The 27,979-nt window shown below is 41.7% G+C and overlaps 1 protein-coding gene across 2 annotated transcripts; it reads right to left on the bottom strand.

Annotated features, from left to right (window-relative positions):
• Positions 1-1,433: 1,433 nt before the first annotated feature.
• On the bottom strand, positions 1,434-25,194 carry LOC139308489 (galectin-9B-like). Of its 2 annotated transcripts, XM_070932042.1 has the most exons (9): positions 24,986-25,169; positions 16,583-16,671; positions 12,694-12,901; positions 11,237-11,356; positions 9,796-9,840; positions 6,670-6,714; positions 4,548-4,636; positions 2,643-2,802; positions 1,434-1,862 (listed from the first exon to the last, which is right to left on the bottom strand). In XM_070932042.1, exons 1-9 carry the CDS (start codon positions 25,013-25,015, stop codon positions 1,716-1,718), a joined length of 933 nt encoding a protein of 310 aa, XP_070788143.1. In that variant the 5' UTR covers positions 25,016-25,169; the 3' UTR covers positions 1,434-1,715. The 2 variants fall into 2 exon arrangements, with proteins under 2 accessions (XP_070788143.1, XP_070788142.1); XM_070932041.1 differs by lacking the exon at positions 9,796-9,840 and having other exon boundaries at positions 24,986-25,194.
• Positions 25,195-27,979: the final 2,785 nt, after the last annotated feature.

Below are 27,979 nucleotides of genomic sequence, written 5' to 3'. Positions count from 1 at the left end.
TTGCTTTTACAGCAGCGTCTGCCAACTGGACCAGATAAGCAGAATTTGCACCACAAAGCCAAATGCATGTAGTTTGGGTTTTGGATAAAACAGTACAGACTGTACTACCATGTTTCCCCGAAAATAAGACCCTGTCTTATATTTTTTTGAACCCCGAAATAAGTGTTTGGCCGTATTTTCCGGGAGGTCTTATTATTTTGGGGCACGTGGAGCAAGATGGAGCTCCTCTTGCAGTCTTACCTGATTTCCAGCTCCGCATTTAAATATTTTCGTGGCGGGCTTATTTTTGGGGGCGGCATATTTTAGCACATGCGCTCAAAAGTCCAATTGAGCTTATTATCAGGGGATGTCTTATTTTTGGGGAAACAGGGTATGTTATTTAATTATATTTAATTCTTTTAGACTATGTCTATTTTATTGGAACTTTTGTAGTGACCAGTCTTTATTATATTATTATTTAAATTCCATTCTTGGACAAAGGGGGCAGCTTTTATGGGCTGTTTTCACCCCTGCTTTTGTATGTTCAGAAGAGGAATGGCTAACCTCATTTAAATTTCCATTCTCTGTCGTGTTCTGAGTTCTGCATCTGGTGTCCAAGCTAGATTGCTGAGGAACCAACTCCCAATTTTTAATTGATTCACATCTGGATAAATTTGGAGCTTCTTTTGACAAGATGGGTATCACCTCCACACATTGGGCTGTTTTTCATGGACCAGCTTTTTCCATCTAAGCAATTCACAAAGTTGCTGGGCTACAGTTCTTTGATGTCAGAGGAGCACTCGACTATATCCATCCATCCATCCATCCATCCAAATGTGTTATAGCTGCCCAACTCCAATACAGTCTTTGTAGGTAGAATAGTGAGTGAATGCTACAGATTATGGCTCTCCCAATCACACAAGGATCATTCTAGTTGCTTTCCCCAGAAGCTATCATGCATAGCACACTGAGGTGACTAGGCTAAGCTGCTGGTCTCACACGGGGGTCATATGGCGAAGAAGACACTTTCTGAAAATGTGTGATTTGGAACCACTTTGTGAGGAAGCAAAAGGTACAAATGGCACAGAAATGGCCATTCTCTGCTCATTTGCTACTGTAATGAGGGCTGAGAAGTGGTCTTCCTCCTTTTCAAAACTACACAAAGACAGAGATTATTATTTTGTAAGCTGTTTTTCAGCAAACGAAGTGCTTGTTAAATACTCTGACATCAGCCAAATGAACTGAGCACTTATCTGTCAGGAATCTTATTGGCACTTGTCCCGTGGAAGTTCTTTTCCCATTTACTTAAATTCTAGAGACCAAAGCCGCAAAAAGGAAGGATGAAATCCTGAAATTTCCATGGTGTCTAATTTGGAATCGGATTGTCAGTTTACCACACGTGAGTCAGCAAACAAAACTAGATATGAACAAAACGAATTCATATGATTCTTAAACATTGAAAAGAGCATTTATTCAAACTTTAAGTAGTAAAGCTCAACATTTTACATCAATTGCGCATCCATCCAAAAATGGACAACTTTAAGATTGGATGTTGCCTTCCTGCCAGGATTAACCCCTTAAGGTGGGAAAGACAAAAGGCTGTTGGAAGGAGGTTTCTTCCAACAGCCGGTTCACCGAACTGCTCAGAAAGTTAACTACCAGTTCTCCCAAAGTGGTGTGAACCGGCTGAATCCCACCACTGCATCTATCCAAAAATGGACCTCTATTGGCGACCCTTAAGCCTGGATGTTGGCCAATGTTATATCACCATCCACTTCAAGCAGATTTATCTGAGGCAGGTTATGCATGCGATGGTTGTATGCAAACTGATGCTGTCCATTCACAGCCACCTTGAAGCAGTGTCCTTCACACTGAATCCAGATCTATGAAAAGAAAATGCACATTTGTGATCGCTTTAATGGAACCCGATAATACAACCTGGATCTTTACATTTTTATTTTGCCTATTAACATCACAAATTACCCATTTCCCAGACAGCCAAGCAGCAAAGCTGTTTCACAGAAGCCCCTGCAAAATCTGATGATGGCCTCAAAGTCACTAAATGATGAGTATCCAGAATAACTAAAAGTAACTTTGATACAGATTTTAATTCAGTTCTGAGATTTTAACCTAGTACATGGATTGGTACTGCACCCCAAATTTGGATTTATCTTAGAATCATATTTCAATTTTACAAATTTAAATCCGAATAAATGCTTAGTAATAAGGATGAAATATATACATTGTATTATACTATATTATTTATACATTATATTATTAGTAATATAATATAATGTATTGTTTTATTTGGCGATTTATATTGTGCTAACCATGATTCTGATATTTATTACTAGTTCAGGTTTAACAGTGATTTTAGTTGGTGACTGAATTGTGAAATAGCGATTTGCTGTATGGCCATTGTAAAAGTTGTTGTAAAATCAGATCTGGTAACTGGATGACTTGGCTTACAACCGCACCAACTTATGACCAAAAATCCAGTCCTAATTTTGATTGTAAGCAGTGTAGCTTTTAAAAGAGTGTTATTGTATGGGTGAACCAAGGATCCTGAAATCCATGCATTAGGCTAGCCTGATAAATGCCAATTTAAGTCAGTTCACACAATCATCTGGCACAGGTGGAGCAACCAAACTGCTTTGACTTACGGTAAAGGGTTGGCCACGCAACAGAGGCATCCCACAGGGCAGGTGTCGCTCCTCTGAGCCCCAGTACACGAACTTAGAGTTTCGAACAATCACATTCTCATCAAACCGTGGGTTGAGATGGAAAGCAGTATCGTACCCCGCTTTCAGATTGATGTGGAACCTACATGAAAACACCCAAATGTTGAGCTGCACAATTAGCAGGAAACTATCCACATCCAGAAACTACACAATGGACATTCCAAGTTCTGAAGATACTATATTGCTGATTCAAAAGCCATTATTAATCTCAAAGGCCTGTGAACCTGGTGAGCAAGAATCTTTTTGCCAAACAGATTCTCTTTTTTAAGGATTTCATCAAGAGATCTCCACTTCTAGAAAAAAGGGGGTCACTCGATAGATGATAGATACAAAGGTAGATACAGATACAGAGATGGATAGAGATAGATAGATAGATAGATAGATAGATAGATAGATAGATAGATAGATGATATAGATACAGAGATAGATACAGAGATAGATGATAGATGAGATAGATAAGATATAGATTAGAGATAGAGATAGATGATAGATACAGATAGATGATAGATAATATAGATAGATGATAGATGGATGATAAAGATAGATAGATGATAGATAGATACAGAGATAGATGATAGGTAATAGATGATAGATGATAGATAAGATAGATGATAGATAGATAGATAGATAGATAGATAGATAGATAGATAGGTAGGTAGGTAGGTAGGTAGGTAGGTAGGTAGGTAGATAGATAGATAGATTAGATAGACAGACAGACAGACATTACATAGATAAGACAGAGAGAGGCAGGCAGGCAGACACATAGAGGATCGTACCCCATCATGCATGGAGGATGACTAGTAATGATAGGTAACAGCTCTGAACCATGAGCATAGGTGACAGGTGTGTTCATTCTGTCACCCAACTGGCTGTGCTTCCTGGTTGGCCAACTTTCTTCCTGGAAGGAATATTTAAGAAGTATCGCCAGGGTCGCTCTAGGCACGCTGATGTTTGTTTGCGTCCCGTCTGCAACTTCTTAAAATTGCAGCATCTTTTCTAGAAGTCAGCATGATCCAGGAAGAAAAAAATGCAGGCTGTTTCAGAATTTACTGACAAGTGCAAAATGAGCCCCCTCATGGGCCACAAAACACCATTTTCCCTTTGAATTCAAAGTGCTGCACAAATATATTACCTTCAGTCACTGCAGCTACGTCACAATCAATTGGTTAGTCTTTAAGATGTCTCAAAGGTTTTTCTTATGCTGATGTACTTTATAGACATTTCAGGTTTATATAGATAGTCCTCAACTTATGACTACAATGGAGCCCAACATCTTTGTTGTTAAGTGAGAAATTTGTTAAGTCAGTTTGGCCTCTTTTAATGACCTTTCTTGCCACAATTGTTAAGTGAATCACAGCAGTTGTTAAGTTAGTAACATGGTTGTTCAGTGAAACTGGGCTTCCTCATTGACTTTGCTTGTCAGAAGGTCGCAAAAGTGAATCACGTGACCCCAGGATGCTGCAACCGTCATAAATATGAACTAAATATGAATTAATGCCAAGCCTCTGAATTTTGATCACGTGACCATGAAGATACTGCAACGGTCATAAGTGTGAAAAACGGTCATAAGTCATTTTTGCCGGTACCGTTGTAACTTTGAATGGTCACTAAATGAACCGTTGTAAGTCGAGGACTACCTGTACAATATCCTGGTAGATGATACCACTTGCATTAGACAGTCGTCTCAACGGTGCTTTTCCAAAAGGCAACTGACTGTTTTGAACTGTGCAGCCCAAAACCATTCAATTGAAAAGAATTCTGAATAAATGAATCTGGAATAAAATTGTGTGGAAGGAAGTTTTACCAACAATATTTCTTAGTCTTTACCTCTGAGCAGAGGGGGACACAGAGCCTGAGACTATTATTGATTTGGATGGGAAAAGGCCCCCATAGATGGTAGCTCGGTAAGGGAGAGGCTGTGGAGAGGACACACACACAAAAACAATATTAGATTTAATCTGCCTTTCCTCCCCATTTTGTACCTTCAAATAATCAATCAGAGATAGCAATAGCACTTAGTCTTATATACCGCTTCACTGTGTTTTATAGCCTTCTCTAAGCGGATTACACAGTCAGCCTACTGCCCTCAACAATCTGGGTCCTCATTTTTACCGACCTCAGAAGGATGGAAGGTTGAGTCAACTTTGACCCGGTTAGAATTGAACTACCAAACTGCAGGCGGCCGGCAGTCAGCAGAATTAGCCTGCAGTAGTGCATTCTAACCACTGCGCCACCACAGCTCATCAACAAAGGTCGACTTTATACAGGGGTTCAGTGGAGGGAGTCTGAAAAAATCAAAATTTCTGAGGCCACCACATAATCAAATCCCTGCTCTTTTTAATGTGGATGCTCATTCACATAAGAAGAGAACAGAACTTCTATTGCCATGTTGACTGTTTTGATCTCCTCCTGGGGACATCTTGGATTATCCACCTAAGTGTAGATTTTTCCCCTGAGAAAGTACCAATGGTCCTTCCTGGTCATAATTGTAAATGTCCACTACTGGCCTTAGCCTCTGGCATCATTCAGGTTTTTTCCAAAGCACTAAGGCCGTACCATGATTCACCGCTGATCTCTTAAGATTTTTTTTCAAAAAGTTTTCTGGCCCAAGCCATTCAAATTTCCCACAATGCCCAAGGAACCTAGTTCAATCTGGTGCACTGTGAGAAATTCCAATGATGCTCAAGCCCAAACCCCAGCACTGATTCCTTCCTATTGCAGCTCTTATTAGAAAAGATTATTAAAGTTGGGTTCACACTGGCTCATTTTATTAGATATCTTAGATTTATGCCTTCCTTGTCTTCTGGAGCCTCAGGGGGCATATATAACACTCCCTCCCTCCATTATCTTTGCATAACAATGACACAATGAGGCTGGTTGAGCTGTGAGAGAACAGCACGCCCAAAGCCCCCCATGGCAGATGGGGGGCTTTGAAGCGGAGTCCAACACCTAATTGCCCACATTTGCTCTCCCACATGCTTAATCCTTAAGACATGTTAAGAACTCCTAGTTGCTGAGTTCCCATATCAGGCACAGCCTACACTAAATCAACAACATTATGGCTGAATGTGATTGTCAGGACTGCCATCATTTGCTTGAGTTTCACTTTCGCTGTCAGTCTGAGGGCGGGAGTCGAAGGGGAGGAGGTTGAATGCTTGGGAGAAAGTGAAACTAATGAAGCCAACTACTCATCCTACCACCCAGAGAAGGTCAAAACTCTGGGAATGGAATGCAATGACTCACCAACCCGCCTGCCGTGGAAGCAACTGTTCCCAAAACTATTTATTCAAAACATACTTGGACAATAAGGGACAAGGGAAGGAGAGGAATTGGATGAGGAAAGTTAACCAGGGAATTCTGGCGTGCGAACTTTAGTTCTGGGTTTTGCTACACTTGTAATCCACTTGGCTTTTAGTAACATATACCTTTTATTACAAATGGAGTCGAGGGTCTTTCTTGACTAAAGAACCAAGTCGGGGCAGGACTGACAGTGATGGCCTGATTCACATAATGTGCCACATGGTGAACTGGGTTCCCATGCTTTTAGAGGATTCCTACCTGAGTAGTATCAGATCCCTAAACATGTGGGACTTTGACTCTCATAATTAGGGTTGAAATCCTTCATAACTGATGGGCCAGAAAAAAACGACAAGTGCAAATATTGCTAATATGATAAAGAGCCTTGATAGTACAGTGGTCTACGCACCCTGTTATTAACACAGCTGCCTGCAATTTACTGCTGGTTCGAATCTCTCCAAGGCTCAAGGTTGACTCAGCCTTCCATCCTTTCTAAGGTAGGTGAAATGAAGACCCAGTTTGTGGGGGAAATAAGCTGACTTTGTATAAATATACAAAAGTATGAAGGCTATTGCTTAACGCATTGTAAGCCGCCCTGAGTCTCCGGAGAAGGGCGGCATATAAATCAAATTAAAAAAAAAAAAATACTTACATAAATTTGTGGCTGAATGCATTGTCCAATGGGATAGGCACTTGGCTATGAAGAAAAAAGAATAGCAGTCAGGATTTTACATGAGGAGGTTTTAGATTTTTTTAAAAAATATTCCAAATGGATTAGTTTTTATGGGTTAGTTTTTAATTGTATAGCTTTGGGGTTTTAAATTGGGGGCCAATTGATTTAATTTATTTTAGCTATCTTAACTTTTATATTGTATGTATTTTAATTTCGGCTGTTCACCGCCCTGAGTCCCCAGGGGGAGAAGGGCGATATATAAATTCAAATATAAATAAATAAATAAATAAAATAAAAATATACACATAAGCCAAACATTTATCAAAAAGCTTGGGAATCCAACAATTCTTTAAAGCAGGACTGATAGTAATTCCTACTCAGTAAGACACATTTTTTAATCCTGGTTTCTTCTCTTCCTGCAATTGTTAACTGCTTTGTTATGCCAGTTGCAAAATGTCTGCCATTTTAGTTACCCATAATGCCCTCTAACAACCTTAACCTAGGACAGGGGTCGGCAACCTGTGGCTCCGGAGTCGCATGTGGCTCTTTTAATCCTCTGCTGTGGCTCCCTCCTTTCATCCCTCTGCTGTGGAGAGAAGCAGCTGACGCCGCTGCTGTTACCGTCTTCGTGGCCTGCCCACTGCTCTTGCAGCGCCTTGCGCAGCACAGTGAAATTTAGCATGCTTCACAATGGAGGAGATTGGGTCCCCCCCCCTCCTGAAGCCCATTATGACATGGAGCCACAATGCGATCCTGCCACACTCGCCCCGGCAAGAACAGCAGCATTGGCCATGGGGTGGGCCAGTGTCGCGGGGCGGAGAGTAGATCACGTGTTTCCCCAAGTGACCGAGGTGCATCCAGCACCAACAAAGGCTGGAAGTAGCTGCCCATTGTTTCCTGCTACAGTCTGTTGGGGGGGGGAAGAGAGAGAGAGGGAGAGGGGTGGGAGTGAATGAGGTTGAGTTGGCCACGCCTACTCAATCACACCGGTTGTTAAATTATTGGTTCCCGGTGTTTTCTGTGGGAAATGGGTCCAAATCAGAGGTGGGTTTCAGCAGGTTCTGACCAATTCTGGAGAACCGGTAGTGGAAATTTTGAGTAGTTCGGAGAACCGGTAGTAAAAATTCTGACTGGCCCCTCCCCCATCTATTCTCTGCCTCCCAAATCCCAGCTGATCGGGAGGAAATGGGGATTTTGCAGTATCCTTCCCCTGGATTGGGGAGGGAAAGGAGATTTTACAGTATTCTTCCCCTGCCACGCCCACTAAGCCACACCCACAGAACCGGTAGTAAAAAAAATTGAAACCCACCACTGGTCCAAATGGCTCTTTGAGTGTTTATGGTTGCAGACCAGTGGTGAAATCCAATTTTTTTTTTACTAGCGGTTCTGTGGTCGTGGCTTGGTGGGCGTGGTGTGGCTTGGTGGGCGTGGCAGAGGAAGGATACTGCAAAATCCCCATCCCCACCCCACTCCTGGGGGAAGGATATTGCAAAATCCCCATTCCCTCCCCATTCTGGGGCCAACCGGAGGAGGTATTTGCCGGTTCTCCAAACTACTCAAAATTTCCGCTACAGGTTCTCCAGAACTGGTCAAAACCTGCTGAAACCCACCTCTGAATGACACCACACCATGGGCTGCAATTCATCGTGCAACTCTGGGCTCTCTGAGGCAGAACCCAACTGTCATCTCTCCCTGCCAATGTTTACGAATGAAATCTTCCCGCCTCTCTGTTTCTCAAAAGATTGCTCAGTGTGTGGCAGAGTCCTAAACAGTTAGGATTGTTCTGCTTTCAGCAGTTTGTATAGCTGTATGCTGTTCTTGTTCTCTAACATGTATTGAGCTCCATCAAGTGGCCAAAGATAAAAGCTTTTATTGTTTAACTTTTAAAAAGTTGGTTTTAGTAGTGCTTTGGCCCTACATCCCTCATTCTGGGGGGGAAAAAAACCTAGGTGCATCCTGAGAAGCCAGACTCCATTTTCTAACATTCTGAGGATGCAAAATCATCTGGAAAAATCCAGCCTAATCTGTGGCGCATGTTCATCGGCAGACAAAAATCCATGTCCCATATACCGTACATATAGCATTGCTGGTAAAACTTGGACTTTAACTGTAATTTATTAAACCAGCAACTCAACACTGTTTATTTTGTATTCGGGTTCTTACTGTGTGTATTACTATTTTCCCCAGTTTCACCATCCTGTTCCTTTAATAAAACGTCAAGATCTATCTAGATCAGGAGTGTGTCAAACTCAAGGCCCGCAGGGTGCTTAGATCTGACCCACGGGGCCACCCTATATACAGCGGACCAGCCTGTGGTGCCTCTTTCTGGGAGTGGGTTGCAGGAGGCCGTTGCAGCTGAAAACGGAGCTTGGGAACCCGTTTTCGCTGGCAGAGTGCTTGGGCCACCACAAGCGTCCCTAACACAAGTGATGTTGAGCTGGTCATGTCCACCCTGGCCACGCCCCCCAGCCCCCCCGAGGTCAAACACAATCCTGATGTGGCCCTCAATGAATCGAGTTTGATACCCCTGACCTCCAACTCTCTCAGAATTCAGGCCAAATACGTTTACGTTAACCAGATTATTTCTATTTTTTTTAATTTGTTTGCTTGTTAGATTTATATCCCATCTTTCGTCTAGGAGCATTCCTTTCCCCAAAGTCTCTACCACAACAACCCTGTGAGGTAGGTTGGTCTGACAAATATACTACGTCATCCAGCTTGGAAAGCGGGATTTCTTTAGTATAACATCTTAATCACTTCACCAAACTGGCTAATACTATTCCAACTAGAATATTTCTCTACTTCCTTCTCCACGGTCTAAGAACAGTAACAGGGGAGAAAAAAAAAGGAGACATTTCCATTTTATATATATATATATATATATATATATATATATATATATATATATGTATATGTATATGTATATGTATATGTATATGTATATGTATATGTATATGTATATGTATATGTATATGTATATGTAATATGTATATGTATATGTATATTTGTTTATGTATATGTATATGTATATGTATATGTATATGTATATGTATATGTATATGTATATGTATATGTATATGTATATGTAAGGACTTTATGTCATACCTGTGAGAATGTTGGGAAAACTGAGCTGGAACAACCTGGATAGCTCTGGGGAAAAAACAAAAATCAAAGGAAATTGTATGAGCAAATATCAGAACGGAACGCTATCTCTAAAGCAGGGATCTCCATCCTTGGCAACTTGGACTTGTGGACTCTGAATTGTGAATTCTGGGAGTTGAAGTTCACAAGTCTTCAAGTTGCCAAGGATGGAGGCCCCTGTTCTAGATCAGTGTTTCTCTACCTCAGCAACTTTAAGATGTGTGGACTTCAACTCCCAGAATTCCTCAGGCAGTGAAAAATGCTTTTTAAATGGTACAGATAGTGTTGTTTAATGAACTGTCATTGAACGATGCTCCAAGTTTACGACAAACACACACATACACTGAAGGTACTTACAACCAGGGGTGAAATTCAAAATTTTTCCCTACCGGTTCTGTGGGTGTGGCTTGGTGGGCATGGCAGGGGAAGGATGTTGGAAAATCTCCATTCCCACCCCACTCTGGGGCCAGCCAGAGGTGGTACTTGCCAGTTCTCCGAACTACTCAAAATTTCTACTACCGGTTCTCCTGAACCTGTCAGAACCTGCTGGATTTCACCCCTGCTTATAACCCGGTTTCTGATAGAGACATACGCACACCTCTAGTCACATGACCTCATTTTGCACACTTGGCAATTGGCTCAATTTTCATCAGTTGCAGTGTTCCATGGTCATGTGACTGCAATTTATTTATTTATTTATTTATTTATTTATTTATTTATTTATTTATTTATTTATTTATTTATGGTTAGTTTCCAGCCTTTTTGGCTGGTTTGTGCTAAAAACACGCCCATAGGAGTGGACTCGCTTTATGACTGCTGCATTTTGCTTAACAAATGTCACAAAAAACGGTTTCTAAAATCAGGTCCGTCATGTAGGCGCCTCAGTTTACGACGATTATGACTTAACGACAGAAATTCTAGGCGCCATTACAGTCATAAATCGAGGACTACCTAAAATTATAATACACAAATGTGGCGCTTTCTGACATCCTCTCACAACAATCCCGCCAAACTTCAAACGATGGAGAGGTGCGATAGGTGCTTCACGGCCGCTGATCCTGTCAGAGCTCCCCCCCCCCCAAAAAAATCAAAGATGGCGACTAATGCCATGCAATCAAAGTTGTGTCTCTGTTGAAGTTCATCATATTTGGGACACACATGAGGGATTGTTGGCATTAGGCCACCACCTGGATTTTATTTTGATCTTCCCCCCTCAAATCACTGAGAAACTGTCAGAAAATCTTTGCATTATTCAAAGACCGGAAGGAAAGAAGAAAGGCATATATTTATCCTGTTTAAATACGCCACACATTTAATCCCAAGAAAAATAAGGGTACCCATTTGTTTATCAGAGGAAGGCAGGAGAGGTGTTTTATAAATAAAATGACATCAATGGAATACCTACAACTGGATTTTGGAAGCTGATCGAGACAACATCTAGTTCTCCGGAAATTCCGATGGTATCTACCCGGGAAAGAGGGATCCTGTGTTTGAATTCCAAATACAGATTTCCATCGACGAGAACCTGGCACACAAAGAAGGGAGCAACTTGTCAAGTCAGAACAAGAACAAGTTACAACAAGAACAACAGAGAAGGAAATGTCTGTGGAGATTCTCAATCATCCAGCAATTATATACTGCCTCATGGTGTTTTACAGCACTTGCTGGGTGATTTATGATGTCAGCATATTGCCCCCAACAATCTGGGTCCTCATTTACTGACTTCAGAAGGATGGAAGGCTGAATCAACACTGAGCCAGTCAGGATCAAACTCCAGACTGTGGGCAGAGTTAGCCTGCAATACTGCATTCTAACTTCTGCCCCATCAGGGCTCCAGGTCACGGTTGTCCCAAAGGTGCTTTTTCCAAACTGGATTTCTTTGCTTTTTCTTTGAAAATGTTTCACTTCTCATCCAAGAAGCTTCTTCAGTTCTGATCTGAAGAACTGAAGAAGCTTCTTGGATGAGAAGCAAAATGTTTTCAAAGAAAAAAAACAAACACCAGGAAGTCCAGTTGTCTTTTGGAAAAAGCACTTTTGGGACAACAGAGAAGGAAGCAAAACAATGGTTGAACTCACCTAACAAGCTAACCCCAGTTAGTAGGTTATGAATAAGGCCAACTGGGAAGCCACAAACCATGTTTTAGAAATGATAAGGACTAGATTCCCCAAAAACACTTAAACCAAGTTGAGATTAGTGGTGGTGCTTGACTTACAACCAATCACTTAGTGACGGATCACTAAGCGAAGTTACAAGGGCCACCCCTCTCTCCCAATTGTGTTTTGGGAACGTGGCAATCAGTCAGCATTCACAGCCATTTGCAGTTTCCCACGGTCATGTGACTGCGATTTACGATGTTTTTGTAACAAATCAGCGTTTACTTCCAATTTTCAGCAAAAATGGCCCATAGTAAAAAATGGTTCACTTAATGAACCCTGCAAAAAAGGCAACAAAAACAGATCCGATCCTGTGATGATCTACATTATGACGGTCACAACTGATGACCATAATGGGAAGGCTCCATTGGGAGACTGTATGGAGCACCCAAAGTGGGTAAGAGACTGGAAGAGTCGCTCTGTGAAGGAGACGGTTTTTAAACTGATAAATAAAAATAAAGACAAGCTCAAAAGAAAGTGTGCCCCAAACTCCATCGGTTTATGTGTGCATTGATGGGGCCCATTTTGCATTTGAGAGAGCAGTTTTGCACTCAGCAAGCGATGCTTTGAGACATTTTGTATTTCACACATTTTGAAAAATGTTTTTCCATTGCTACAAGGTAAAAATCAAAAACCAAACCTAGTGATTTAAAAAAAAAAAGAAAGATGGTGATTATAATCCACAAAGAGGAGATGTTATCTTCATACCACATAGGAGGAGATGTTCACAAGAAACCGGATCTCAAAAGGATGCCCTTTTCGGAAAACCATATCATATTTCCTTTCTTCTTCCTGCCAGCCACCTTTTTCATGTGAATTGCATACAATACAGTTCTCATCAAAACGGACGTTGAAATGGAAAGCGACATCTGATCTGGGCACTTGGCAATTGCCACACTGAAAGTCAACCTGGAATCTGCAGAGAGAGCAAAAAAAGAGAAATTTACAGATTAACAGGGTTGGAAGGGGGCTTTTAGGTCATCTAGTCCAACCCCTCCCACCCATCTGGATGAGGACCATGTGGTATTATGGTAAACAGAAGAAAGATGGTCCTGGAAAACCACTTACAAATCTTGTCTTTTCTCTGCCCTACATACTCTTGGATCCACCATGGAAGGCAGCTCTTCTGCCTCTTCACTGACCTGCAAACTGTCCCCAGCCAAAGCCCCCCATAAATCTCTTTTGGCCAGCAGTTCAGAGTCATTAATTACCGTATGTTTCGGAGTATAAGACGCACCTTTTTACCCCCTAAAAGGGGGTGAAAATTTAGGTGCGTCTTATACACCGAATGTAGCCCTGCCCACCCACTGGCCCCCACCCTTTGGCCTCTGCCTCCCAGCAGTTACCTCCTTGCAAGCAAACAGCAAGAAAAAACAGCCCCATTCAGCTTCAGCATAGGCTAATTAGCACAAGTTGATTAGATCGGCCTCCCGATTCTCAGCTGATTTGCTCTCAGCTGTTTTGCACAGGCTCTTCTGCAAGCTCTTGTTTTGCAAGCTCTTTGCTTGCTGCAAAGAGTGCTGGAGCAGATTTTTTTTTTCCCTAGCTAAAACGAAACTGAAAGTAAAGCAGGCTCTGCTGCAACGTGACAAAATGAGGCAGGGAGAGAGATTTCTTTTTCTTTTTGCTCACCAAAAAAGGTAGGTGCAAACAATGGGAAACTTAGGGCAAAAGAGGAGAGTTCAAGATTTTAAAACACAAAAGAAAAGAAGGTCTATTTAACTAGGGAATTGTAATAATTGAGATGCTATTAATTGTATATTGTGTTGAAAGCAGAAATGGTTAAGTTGTGGTTTGGAGGAATATATGGGGAAAATTATTTGGTTTATTATTATTGGTAAATATAATTAATTGATTTGTAAGAAATTGGATTGCATAAAAATAATTGGAATATTCATGTTCATATTGATTAATATACGAAAAAGATAGTTATAACCAATTGATTTATATAAAAATGTTGAATTTGTATTAAACAATTGTAGTATTAAATAATTAACCAATGTGAGGATGGATATAAAAATAGATGACAATGGGAAGGGGTATAATATAGAATAGAAGGGAAAAATTGAATTTGATTAAGATTAGAGTTGAGAATGAAGGGTAATATTGGTTTTTTTTAAAAAAAAATAGATGTGGAATAAATATGGCAAAAAGGAAATATAGAAATTGTAAATTTAATTGAAATGACTAAACACTGTTTAAATTGTTTAAACACTAAACACTGTTTAAACCAGCCAAATACTCTGTTCAAAGAAAATACATTGTATGTTTGTATGTGTGCTTGTCTAAAAAATAAAAAAAACTTTTTAAAAAAAAAACAACCAAAAAAGGTAGGTGCGTCTTATACTCCGGTGCGTCTTATACACCGAAAAATACGGTAAACCACTTCCTGATGTGCCAGGAATGAGCTCATCCTCCTGCGAGCCGGCCTCTGAGGAAGAGTGAGAGGAGTGGTCCAAGGGAGACATCACAGGGTCATAGTTCCCCAACCCTGTTTTACAATATGAATGTGTTGGAATGGGTTTGTTTAAGAAGTGTTTGTAGGTTCAACCTGACCAGCAATTTCTTGGTACTTATTTGCAAAACTTCAATGAAGTTCAACAGAGGATGCTGTTAATATGACTGCACTACATCCTACAACATCTTGAATCTCCAAAGACCTATGCAAGGGTCCTCTTTGTAGACTTCAGCTCAGCATTCAATACCATCATTCCGGATATTCTTCTAAGTAAACTAAACCAGCTAGTGGCACTTGACCACACTTGTAAATGGATCATAAGCTTCCTAACAGACAGGAAGCAGCAGGTGAAGCCAAGCAGAATCACATCACATGCCTGCACAATTAGCACAGGGGCCCCCCAGGACTGTGTGCTCTCTCCACTACTCTTCTCTCTATACACCAATGACTCAGTGGTGGGTTCCTCCCGGTTCGGTCCGGTTCGGCAGAGCCGGTAGCGGTGATGATATGACGTCACCGAACCGGTTCTTTCCCCCGCCCTCCCAACCCCCCCGCCCTCCCACGTTATTCTTACCTTTTATTTGGTCCCACCCCCAATTTATTGCTGCCTCCTGAGTCCCAGCTGATGACTAGAGGGAAAAAAAACTGTTTAAACTCTTGCCGCCGGGCTTCAAAGGGCCGCCCTACAGCTGATCAGTGTTAAAAGCAAACAAATGAGTCAGGTCGTAAGTGCGAGGACTGGTTGTAAGTGCGAGGACCTTCCAGAAATGACTCTGACCAGCTAGCCACGCCAACCTAGTCACATGACCTCCAAGCCACACCCACAAAATAAGCCACGCCCACAGAACCGGTAGTAAAAAAAATTAGAACCCACCCCTGCAATGACTGTATCTCAAATGATCCCTCTGTTAAAATACCGAAGTTTGCAGATGATACAACAGCGATTGGTCTCATTCAAGACAACAATGAATCTGCATACAGATGGGAGGTTGAACAACTAGCCAGAACAATCTTGAACTAAATACACTCAAAACTGTAAAAATGGTGGTGGATTTTAGAAGAAACCCACCTATACTACCACCTCTTACAATACTAGACAACACAGTATCAACAGTAGAGTCCTTCATGTTTCTAGGTTCTATCATATCTCAAGACTTAAAATGGACACCTAACATCAAAAACGTCATCACAAAACCTCAATAAAGAATGTTCTTTCTGCGCCAACTCACAAAGCTCAAACTGCCCAAGGAGCTGCTGATCCAGTTCTACAGAGGAATTATCGAGTCTGTCATCTGCACCTCCATAACTGTCTGATTTGGCTCTGCAACCCAACGAGACAGACAGAGACTTCAGAGGATAATTAGAACTGCAGAAAAAACAATGGCTACCAACCTGCCTTCCACTGAGGATCTGTATACTGCACCAGTCAAAAAGAGGGCTGTGAAAATATTTACAGATCTCTCGCATCCTGGACATAAATTGTTTCAACTTCTACCCTCAAAACGATGCTATAGAGCACTGCACACTAGAACAACTAGACACAGGAACAGTTTTCCCCCGAATGCCATCACTCTGTTTAACAACTAAGTCCCACAACACTGTCAAATAATTTATTAAGACTGTACTACTATTATTATTCTCTTCCTTACTAGTATCCATCTCTTCCCATTTATTACTATAACCATGTTGCTTGTATCTTTCAATTTGTATTGTTTTTATTTGTTTCCTAGTATAATTTGATATTGTTTCCTAGTACAATTTGATTATTAGTAACCTTCACTATCACTAAGTGTTGTATCTTTTTATTCTTGATGAATGTATTTTATTCTCCTTATGTACACTGAGAGCGTATGCACCAAAGACAAATTCCTTGTGTGTCCAATCATACTTGGCCAATAAAGAATTCTATTCTATTTTATTCTATTTTGTTTCAGAACTCATTCCCATCCCATCAATGGGATAATTATTGTAAATGATTGTTATACAATATGGACTGAAAGGTCCACCTCATTCAGAGATGGAACTTTCTTCTGGTTGCGCCTTCACTAGTTCCATGACTGTCTAGATATTTTGAAAAAATCTGGATTTTTTGGTGGAACTTCCCATACACCCCTTTTCTCCTCCACTTAAATGACTCACCTTCTGCAGGACTTCAAAACACTTCCGGTGACTAATATGGTCATCCCATCTTTCAGGCCACCATAAATTGGACCACTAAAAGGAACAGTCTGACCAGAAGTTAAAAGAAAAAAAAAATAGCCATTAAATGGAGAATCTGCTGCAGCTCAAAGACATTAATTCAACTGGTTCATGAATAAATGCCTGGGAAATATAATAACATGTCTGCCTCCATCCTACCCCAAAAGTGCTTTAAAACACTTTTTCTCAATCTGAGAACTTTCAAGATGTATGGACTTCAATTCCCAGCATTCCCCAGGTCCACCACCAGTAATAGTTTGTCCAACCAAAAGCACCTGACAACTGTTAAACCGGTATTTGTCAACCTTGGGTAGTCTAAGATGTCTGGACTTCATCTCCCAGAATTCCCCAGATAGAGAGCTGCTTGAAGGATTCTGGGAGTTGAAGTCCATACCTCTTAAAGTGCCCAACATTGAGACACACAACAATATACACAGAGAGTAATGACTGAACCTCAGTCTTTACCCAGGCATATTTTAGCTTCACTTTGCATCTTAATTTATTTATTTTATTTATGTTTTTAGTATATATCTTTGGGAGTACGTGTTTATCTTTTATGATTTTAAGCAGTGGTGGGATTCAAATCATTAACCAGTTCTCTGCCCTAATGACCGGCTGGGTGAGCATGGCCATGATGGGCGTGGCCAGGGGGTGTGACAGGCAGCACTCGGCCTCCCTGCAGCCTCCTGGGAGCAAAAGCGAGCCACGGGGGGCGGGGGTGTGTGCCGCACCCCGTTTTGGGCCTAGTAGGCCTTCCTGTAGCCTCCTGGGAGCAAAACCGGGCTGCGGGATGGGCATCGCAACCCAACCACCCCGCGGCTTGTTTTGGGCCTAGTAGGCCTCCCTGCACTTACCTGGGAGCCAAAATGAGGCGCATGGGGACTCCTGGAAGGGGAGGGGCAGGGCCAGCCGGCAATTTAACAACTGGTTCACTCAAACCAGCTGAATCCCACCACTGATTTTTAGCCACCCAGAGTTACCCTGTGATAAGATGGGTGGCCAATAAAATTTATAAATAAATACATAAATCTCAGGCAAACTGCATAAACAAAGAAACAGATAAAGCAAACAAAACAAAACAAGCAAACTTCACAAATAAACCGACAAAATAAGCAAACAGAATCCCAGCATTCTTTCTTAGGCCTAGATACTCGTCAACATCTTCATCAACGATTTAGATGAGGGCATAAAAAGGAAACTCATCAAATATGGGGAAATAGCCTCAAGATCCAGAAACATCTTGACAATACTTGAACACTGGGCCCTATCCAATAAAATGCAATTCAATGGTGAGAAAAATAAGGTTTTACATTTAGGCAAGAAAAACTGTATAAAATAGAATAGAAATAATAATAGAGTAGAGTAGAGTAGAGTAGAGTAGAGTAGAGTAGAGTAGAGTAAGGGAAGGGAAGGGAAGGGAAGGGAAGGGAAGGGAAGGGAAGGGAAGGGAAGGGAAGGGAAGGGAAGGGAAGGGAAGGGACCTGGCTCAACAGTAATAACTGTGAGTGAGATCTAGGAGTCCTAGTGGACAACTACTTAAGTATGAGCTTGCAGTGTGTTACAGCTTCCAAAAATATCAAGACACTCCTAGACTGTAACAACAGAGGGGTTGTATCAAGATCATATGAAGTGTTAGTACTGCTTTATACTGCTTTGGTGAGACCACACTTGGAATATTGCACCCAGTTTGGATGTATTGTAATGATATAATGATATTTATAATGATATTAAAAAAAGATGTTGGGACTCTAGAAAGAGTGCAGAGAAGAGCAACAAAGATGATTAGGGGACTGGAGGCTAAAACACATGAAGAACAGTTCCAGGAATTGAGTATGTCTAGTTTTAGGACTAGGGGGGTGACATGATACCACTGTTCTAATATCTTAGAGCAGTGTTTCCCAAACTTTTGACATATGTGTACTCCTTCTATAATTTTCGTAACGCTGAGTACCCCTCTGTGGGCGCAGCTAAGCACAGTGCAGTGGATATTCCCACGTGATCCCCACCAAACTCCGGTGCAACGCGTACCCCCACCAAACTCTTCCCGTATCCCTGGGGGTACGTGTACCACACTTTGGGAAACACTGTTTTAGAGGCTGCCACAAAGAAGAGGGGGGGATCAAACTATTCTCCAAAGCACCAGAGGGCAGGACAAGAAGTAACTTGTCAAAGAGGTTGGAAAACTTACCAAAGGGAGAAGCGACCTAGAACTAAGGAGAAATTTTCTGACAGTGAGAACAATTGATCAGCGGAACAGTTTGCCTTCGGAAGTTACGGGCGCTCCAACACCGGAGGTTTTTAAGAAGAGATTGGACAGTCATTTGTCCAGAATGGTATAAGGCAGAGGTCCTCAAACGTGGCAGCTTTAAGACTTGTGGACTTCAACTCCCAGAATTCTCCGGCCAGCATAGCTTTCTGGGAGTTGAAGTCCACAAGTCTTAAAGCTACCAAGTTTGAAGACCTCTGGTATAAGGTCTCCTGTCCGAGCGGGGGTGGGGTGGGGGCTGGTCTAGAAGGCCTCCAAAACCCCTTCCAATTCTCTTATTTCTGTATTCTGCTTACGGGTAAAATCATCTGGCCATACTTCGGCGACGTCAGGTATGACCAAATTAAAATAAATAATCAACTTGCAATCCCCACCCCTCTCGCTACCCTCTAATGAAGCAAAGGAAGGGCCTGCTGGAAGCAGCTTGCAAACTGCACTCCCCGGGGATGGGGAGAAATGGAGCAGTGACAGGGGTCAGTAGAACGAGGAAGCAAGGGTCCTCCCGCCTTGCCTCCTTACCTACCGTTAGCCACATGCTGTTTCTGCAAAGCCCCCTACTGGAAGATAATCTTTGACTTATTTTCGCTTTCTTATTTTTTACGATGGAGGTGCTGGGCAGCATCCCCTCTCCTGCGTCTCTACTTCCCTGTGCTTGGGACACAGCTGATTTCCGCTCCAGCACTTGATAATGGAGCAGCTCCACCCTCCCCCCTCCCCCCCTCCTTCCCCAGCTTCAGTCCTCCAGGCCTGCAGCTGGCTGCTTTACAAAAAAAGCTGGGAATCCACCCTCTCTTTCCAGGAATGCCCACAGACAAACAGAGGCATAGAATCAAAAGGCTCCAGCTGGTCCAGAATGCAGCCGCGCGGGTGGTTATGGGAGCAACGGGGTGCTCCCATGTGACCCCCCTCCTGCGCGAGCTGCACTGGCTCCCAGTGGTCTTCTGGGTGCGCTTCAAGGTTTTGGTTACCACCTTTAGAGTGCTCCATGGCTTAGGACCGGGGTATCTACGAGACCGCCTTCTGCCACCAGTAGCCTCTCACCGACCAGTACGCTCCCATAGAGAGGGGCTCCTCAGGGTGCCGTCGGCCAAACAATGTTGACTGGCGGCCCCCAGGGGGAGAGCCTTCTCTGTGGGGGCACCCGCCATCTAGAACGAGCTCCCCGCGGAGATATGGAGGATCCCGGACCTGCACGCTTTCCGCCATTCCATCAAAACATTTCTTTTCCAGCAGGCCGGCCTGGCCTAACCTCCTCTCTTTTAAACTGTTTTTTAAAATTTTTAAAATTTCTAAATTTTAAATTTTGTCTTATGAATTTGGGGGTTTTAAATTTCGTTCTCTGAGCCAATTATTTAATGGTATTTTAACGGTTTTTAACATTGGTATTATATGTATTTTATTTGGCTGTTCACCGTCCTGAGTCCTTCGGGAGTAGGGCGGTATACAAATTTAATAAATAAATAAAATAAATAAATAAAATCACGGGAAGTATAGTACCGTTTATAAAACCTTAGTAAAACCACACCTGGAATACTGCATCCAGTTTTGGTCACCACATTACGAAAAAGATGTTGAGACTTTGGAAAATGTGCAAAGAAGAGCAACTAAGATGATCAAAGGCCCGGAGGCTAAAACATATGAAGAACTTGCAGGATTTAGGTTTGGCCAGTCTAGAGAAAAAGACTGGCGGGGACATGACAGCAGTATTCCAGTATCTGAGAGGCTGCCACAAAGAGAAAGGGATCAACTTATTTTCTAAAGGCAAGACAAGAAGCAATGGATAGAAACTAATCAAAGAGAGAAGCAACCTGGAACTAAGGAGAAACTTCCCAACAGTGAGGACAATTAACCAGTGGAACAGCTTCCCTTCAGAAATTGTGGGTGCTTCCATCACTGGGGTTTTTAAAGAAGATACAGGACATCCCCTTGTCTGAAATGGTAGGGCTTCCTGTTTGAGCAAGGGGCTGGACTAGAAGACCTCCAAGGTCCCTTCCAGCTCCATTCTGATTGATTGATTGATTGATTGATTGATTGATTGATTAAGTTGCCAAATTGACAAAACACCACCTTAAGAGATTTGGAAGAGCAGGATGGTTGTGCCAAACGGGGCTTTTTACTGTAGTTTTTGTGTTTACTACAAATCAAACATGTTCCTTTCCCTTTAAAAAAAATCCCCTTACTGGGAAGGGAAATGAAACGGAGGATGTGCTAGAAAGAAACTGAAACAGAAACCACAGAAGTCTTGTGATACATGGGTGTCACAAAGTCACTCAGAAGGTTGTGCAAAAAAAAACCATGTTGTGGCAGTTTGATCTTGACTGCAACTGTTATTGAGTGGTTTGATTTCTGGTGGCCGCCCATTTTAAAACACAACTCTGGGTGGCTCACAACAAAACTAAAACCCAGAACTAGAACCGCCATAAAAATGTTCAATCATAAAGTCATGCTTTAGTACCCTTTTGATCATACTTCAAGTGCTTCAATAAAGCAATTTTCGGAACACTATGGATACGAGTTGCGTGTACACAGCTCTATGCAGGTGTTTGGTATAAAAATGTGTATGTTGTATGGCTGGGGAGGAAAAAGATGGCAGAAGTTGCCAGGAAGGGGACTGTGGACTTCAATTCCCAGAATTCCCCAGCCAGCCATTCCCTGACTTGAGGAATTCTGGGAGCTGAAGTCCATACATCTCAATGTTGCTGAGCTTGAGAAACACTGAGGTTAGAGGCCTTAACCAAGATGCCATCTTGAGCTGGAGAAAAATGGCACCTTCTCGGGAGTTCAGAAAAAGCTGAGAAACACTGCTCTAACCGGTAGCAGCAGCATTCTTTGATCTGTACGTGTTCACCAGTGGTGGGTTTCATATTTTTTTACTACCGGTTCTGTGGGTGTGGTTTGGTGGGCATGGCATGGCTTGGTGGGCGTGGCTGGGGAAGGATACTATAAAATCTCCATTCCCACCCCAATCCAGGGGAAGGTTACTGCAAAATCCCCATTTCCTCCCGATCAGCTGGGACTCAGAAGGCAGAGAATAGATGGGGGCGAGGCCAGTCAGAATTTTTACTTCTGGTTCTCCAAACTACTCAAAATTTCCACTGCTGGTTCTCCAGAACTGGTCAGAACCTGCTGAAACCCACCTCTGGTGTGCACCTTGAAGGAAACAGACCAACATCTCCATCCTTAAGCAAACAAGATAGCCACTGTACTATAGGAAGTCTGACAGGTCACTTTAATGACTGTAGGACAGACATTCAAAAGGACATTTACAATGCAAATTCAAAGTTCTGAGTGATACAGAGAGAGGGGGGAGGGAGGGAAAGAGAGAGAGAGATAAACAGAGAGAGAGACAGAGAGTGAGTGTCATAAGTTTACATTTTGCATGCTCAGCAACCAGCCCACAATTACAGTTGATGCCAGAATTTTATGTTGTTTGGCTTATTTTTTATTGTTATTAGTTGCAAAGTCGTGTCCGACCCATCGCGATCCCATGGACAACGTTTCTCCAGGCCTTCCTGTCCTCTACCATCCTCTGGAGTCCATTTAAGCTCACACCTACTGCTTCAGTGTCTCCATCCAGCCACCTCATTCTCTGCCGTCCCCTTCTTCTTCTTCTTCTTCTTCTTTTATTATTATTATTATTATTATTATTATTATTATTATTATTATTATTATTATAATAACATAAACTGACATACAAAACATACAACATTTATATATAAACTTTCTTCACAGGTATTTCGTGATGGTCTTCTTTTGTTATTCACATTTCCCCTTATTTCTCTTTATATTATTCCAGGGTGGATTTGATTTAAATCGAGTTGATTTAAATCACAATTTAAATCATGATTTAAATCACTAGTAAAAAGGTTTGATTTAAATCAACTCGATTTAAATCATAATTTTTAAAGAGCAACTGTCATCTCTGCTACTCCTTTGACCCACTATTGACTCACCGATAGTCCCAGTGTTGCAGAATATACAGCCTCATGCTACATAACTATTTCCATTTCATGCTGAATAAACTAAATTATTTATGTATCTTAAATAGAAAACTATCTTAAGATAGATTTTTACCCCAAAAGTTTTTTATTAAAATAAATTAGATAAAAATCAAAAAAATCCGATTTAAATCAAAAAAATCTGATTTTTAAAAAAAATCATTGATTTTTATCCACCCTGTATTATTCCATTAACTACTTGTCCCTTTCATTTTTAATTACAGTATATTTCTCATCATTCATATCAATTTTCTAACTTTTATATTTTAATAAATTTGTACAATACTAGACAATACTACACAGTACCAACCATAGAGACCTTCAAATTTCTAGCTTCTACCATGTCGCGAGATCTAAAATGGACAGCTAACATCCAAAAACATCATCACAGTAGCACAACAAAGAAAATTCTTTCTTTCTTTACTTTCTGGTCTTTCTATCTTTCCCCTCTATTTTTCTTCTTCATTTTTCCTATCCTCCAGCCATTTATACCATTTATGCCAAATTTTATAATATTGTGTCTTCCTTTTCTTTAAGTTCTTTTGTTAATTTATCCATTTCAGCACATTCCAATTTTTTTTTATCAATTCTTCATCTGTTGGTATATTCTCTTTTTTCCAATTCTGGGCATAAACTATACATCCGTCCCCTTCTTCTTTTGCCCTCAATCTTTCCCAGCATTAGGCTCTTCTCCAGTGAGTCCTTCCTTCTCATTAGGTGGCCAAAGTATTTGAGTTTCATCTTCAGGATCTGGCCTTCTAAAGAGCCGTCAGGGTTGATCTCCTCTAGGACTGACCGGTTTGATGGCCTTGCAGTCCAAGGGACTCGCAGGAGTCTTCTCCAGCACCATAGTTCAAAGGCCTCAATTCTTTGGCGCTCATCCTTTCTTATGGTCCAACTTTCACAGCCATACATTGCAACTGGGAAAACCATAGCCTTGACTATACACACTTTTGTTGGCAGGGTGATGTCTCTGCTGTCTAGATTTGCCATAGCTTTTCTCCCCAGAAGCAAGCGTCTTTTAATTTCTTGGCTGCAGTTCCCATCTGCGGTGATCTTGGAGCCCATTGGCTTATTTAGCATACACATTTAATAAATTATTATTACTTTTATTTATGCAGTCATTAAAATTCATGCGTCGCCCTTCAGAAACAGACTTTTCATAATGCGCTGGGTAGATCCAACAAAGATAAAGCAGCTCCATTTGTTCAAAACAGGAAGAACAATTTTAGAATTTTAGAACTGCTTTTCGTGAACCCAGGAAATGTGTTTCGCTGTACACTTTGTTACCATATTGGTAGTTCAGTATGATTTGGGTGATTGTTTTTACTATGTTTCTTGAGTTTTAAAGTATTATTTTGGGTTTCTTGCTTGGAAAAGATAAAAATGAAGCTTTGATTTTTTTTGGATTTGATGATTAGATTTGTTATGATTTTAGAAATACTGTATATTTTCACTTTTACTATTGAACACATACATATATTATACCTAGGTGTAAACTCGGAGTAAGAACTATTTTCTTATATAATTCTAACTCTGTTTTGATGTCTAACCTGTTCTTTTATTTGATGTTTCTGTAGTTTTATTTTGATTAGGAGTAAGAGATTTTTTTTACTACATATTTATATCTGTACTGAAGAAAGTCCCAAGTAAATCTCTCTAGTTTGTCACTTTTTAACTTTTCCCCGTTTTTTATCCCTTTTCCCTCCATTGTTCCTTTTTTTTTTGTTATTTTGTATTTCACCTCTGTTTAAAACTTAACAAAACCGATTTAAATAAAATTAAATATTAGGTAAAAAATAAACTAAAATAAATAAAAATAATTCAACAGGAGGGGGTTGGATCAGAAGACCTCCAGTGTCCCTTTCAACTCTGGTATTCTTTTTAAATAACGGGTAGAACCTTGTCCTAAAAAGCCACGTAACCTGGCGCAATCACGGTTATGCCTATCTTGGAATCAAGCGCACCAGGGGAACAGCCCGCCACAAGATACTGAATTATAGGATGCCTGGAGTCGTAAAGTGAGGTAGGTGGGGAATCCCTTTCCATCCCTTCCCTTCTTAAGCCAACCCAACTTACCGGTTTGTAATAAGGCGGCTGAAAGGTCATTTTCGGCAGCTGGCAGCTGACGATAGGACTTTTTCTTCCCACCTCAGAAGGAACGAGATCCTCGCAGATGCGGCGCCGCGCTCGAATGGACCGAAGCGGAGGCGCGAAGGGGTTGGTGTGGGTAAAGGAAAGGGGCGGAGGCTGCCGGAAACCGGGGTGGGAGGGTGGAGATAAGTGGGGGGGGGGCCGTCAGTGCTGTTCCCTAAAAGCCCGAAAGTGCTTTGAATATGACCGAGGGCTGCTGCTTGTCACGCGATCTGCTTGCCTCCATTCCCACGACCCCCCCCCTCGCCCCCGATTTTCCGCATCGCTCTCTGGTGTTTCCCAAGCGCTAGTCGCGGAGATGGGTTGGAGGCAGCTGATGGGTCAATTTAAGGAGGAATTGCAACATGCCAATGGGGTAATAGTGATGCCCATGATCGGGGTTATGAGAGCACATCTGAAATACTGCGGGGGTGGGGGGCGTTCACACCACAGGGACGAACCTGCAGCTTTCCAAATTCAGCCTATTTGGGGAGGGGAGAAGGAATCTCGCAAGTCAAGAACCTTTCGGTTACGATCAAAAAGAGGCAGACTACAATCTCAACACAAGGTGGTGTGTTTTTTTTTTACAATAACACAGTTGGAAGGGATCTTGGAGGTCATCGAGTCCAACCCCCTCCTCACCAAGAGACCTGTACTCGGGGATTCGAACTGCCGATCTTTCGGATCGACAAGCTCAGTGTCTTAGCCACTGAGCCTCCAAGTCAGGTTCTTCATCATCCTTAGCTTGGGAAGATTGGTATGAAGTCACCGTAACCCCCGAGACAGGCTTATTCCCCCCACCCCACCCCACCTCTCCCCTTCAGTTTGCATTAGAAAATCAATGACTTTTCTCTTTTTAAATTGTAAATTTTAAATTTGTCTTAACCATTGGGGGTGTTTTTAATTTGTCCCAGGCCAAATTATTTAATGTGGTTTTATACTGTCTTTTTAAATTTTGTAATCTATGTGTTTTAATTTTTGGCTGTTCACCGCCCTGAGTCCTTCGGGAGTAGGGCGGTATATAAATCTAATAAAATAAAATAGAGAAATACGCCTGCTCAAAAAATAAAGGGAACACAAGCAGAAGACATCTGAGATCTGAATGAATGAAATAGCCTTATTAAATACTTTGTTCCTTACATACAGTAGTTTTGTGTTCCCTTTAGTTGTTTGAGCAGTGTATAAACTACGGTAAGTAAAGAACAAAGTATTTAATAAGGCTATTTCATTCATTCAGATCTCGGATGTCTTCTGTTTGTGTTCCCTTTATTTTTTTGAGCAGTATATTTCACTAAGCGCTTTAGCTCCAAGAGACTGGGTAAATTCTTTCAATCTATTACACAAGAGAGAGCAACCCCTTCCTTTAAAGTAAACTAAAGGTTTACTTTAGTAAAATAAATTAAGGTTAATGTTTGGCCGAAATGGGACACTAGTACTGAGTAATCAAAATGAAACAAGCATGTGACCCAAAGTTAAAAGTTTATTCTTCCAAATGCAATCCTCCTTTAAATGATTATTAATTGTCCGTCTCTACCATTTCAGATCCACCAGCAGCCACTTAATAGTCTAAAATTAATGTAAACTAGAAAAAAAGGTCTTTCTGGTTTTTTTTTTTTGCTGGAATAAAAGGGAACTGTGTGCCCAGCGTACTATATTGTTCAGAACAGATTTGGGCTAAATTCTTAACAATACTTTTGAAAGCAAAGCAGTGATATTTCAGCATCTTTTTTAAAAAAATTAGCTGTATCCCCAGAATTGCAATAGTGAGACTACCTCTTTAAAATGACTATGGTTGGCTGGGGGCTACTGTAACTATTTGCCTACCTATCAGCAAAGCTAGGTACATCAATGCTCCTACCTACCAGCATTGGAACCAGAATGTACTCAGAAAGGGAAGCCCGGACTTCAATAACTGGGGAAGAAGGGGCACCAGGACATGTAATAGGTAGTCCCCCAACTTACAACCATTCATTTAGCAACTGTTTGAAGTTACCACAGCACTGAAAAAAGTGATTAATGACTGGTCTTCGCACTGTAGGAAGTTAGGACTCACCCCTCTCCTAGAAAAAATGAAATATTTTAGGAAATATTCAAAAGACAGAATATTATATTTCCCTGGATGAGAAATGGAGAAACATGTTCCAAAGCAGCTTCCTGCCTCCCCCCCCACCTTTGTCAATGGGCCATTAAGTTCTCAGCCAAGCTCACTCATTCCCCCCACCTTTGTCAATGGACCATCATCTGCAACACAATGGGACCCATCTAGCAACAGAAACTCACCACATGGCACCTGGGAAGATTACATCAGCCAGCAAGGCTAGCTAAAACTCCCACCCCCTGGGAGTCTGACAACCAATCAGGATACTCTTCCTGTGCCCCAGGAAGTTCAAAGCTCAAAAGGACATAAAACCAAGGCACGCTCAGCATCTTGCCCCTTTTCTGCTCAGGAACTCAAACCATGTGATCCTGTCCACCATTAAACCATCTTTCCAAGCAGTCTCCGTGTTTCCAGTGTCTTTTTCTCCACTTGGAACAGAACCCAGAAGTATATTTCTTCCAACAGCACTTACGACTGCCGCAGCATCCTCACCCGATCAAAATTTGGGTGCTTGGCATCCGGCATGTATTTACTACAGTTGCACATCATGTGATTGCCAGTTATGACTTTCCCAGGCAGCATCTGACCAACAGAGTCAATGGGGGAAGCCAGAGTCGCTTAACGATCGTCTGTTTCACTTAACAACGGTGGGGATTTGCTTAACAGAATCGGGCACGACTCACTTAACAATTGCCGCGATTGTCCCAAAGGTGCTCTTCAGAACTGAAGGAGCTTCTTGGATGAGAAGCGAAATCTCTTCATGGAAACAACCGAGAAAGTCCAATTGCCTTTTGGAAAAGCACTTTTAGGGGTAACCATGGACGATTGAGATTTTCCATAGA

The sequence above is a fragment of the Pituophis catenifer genome, unplaced genomic scaffold (genome assembly GCF_029215685.1).
Source record: "Pituophis catenifer annectens isolate HBS135680 unplaced genomic scaffold, rPitCat1.0.hap2 SCAF_1, whole genome shotgun sequence".
Lineage (NCBI taxonomy): Eukaryota > Metazoa > Chordata > Lepidosauria > Squamata > Colubridae > Pituophis > Pituophis catenifer.
Note: the sequence above shows the minus strand (reverse complement) of the source record. Positions and strands in the feature narration are given on the sequence as shown.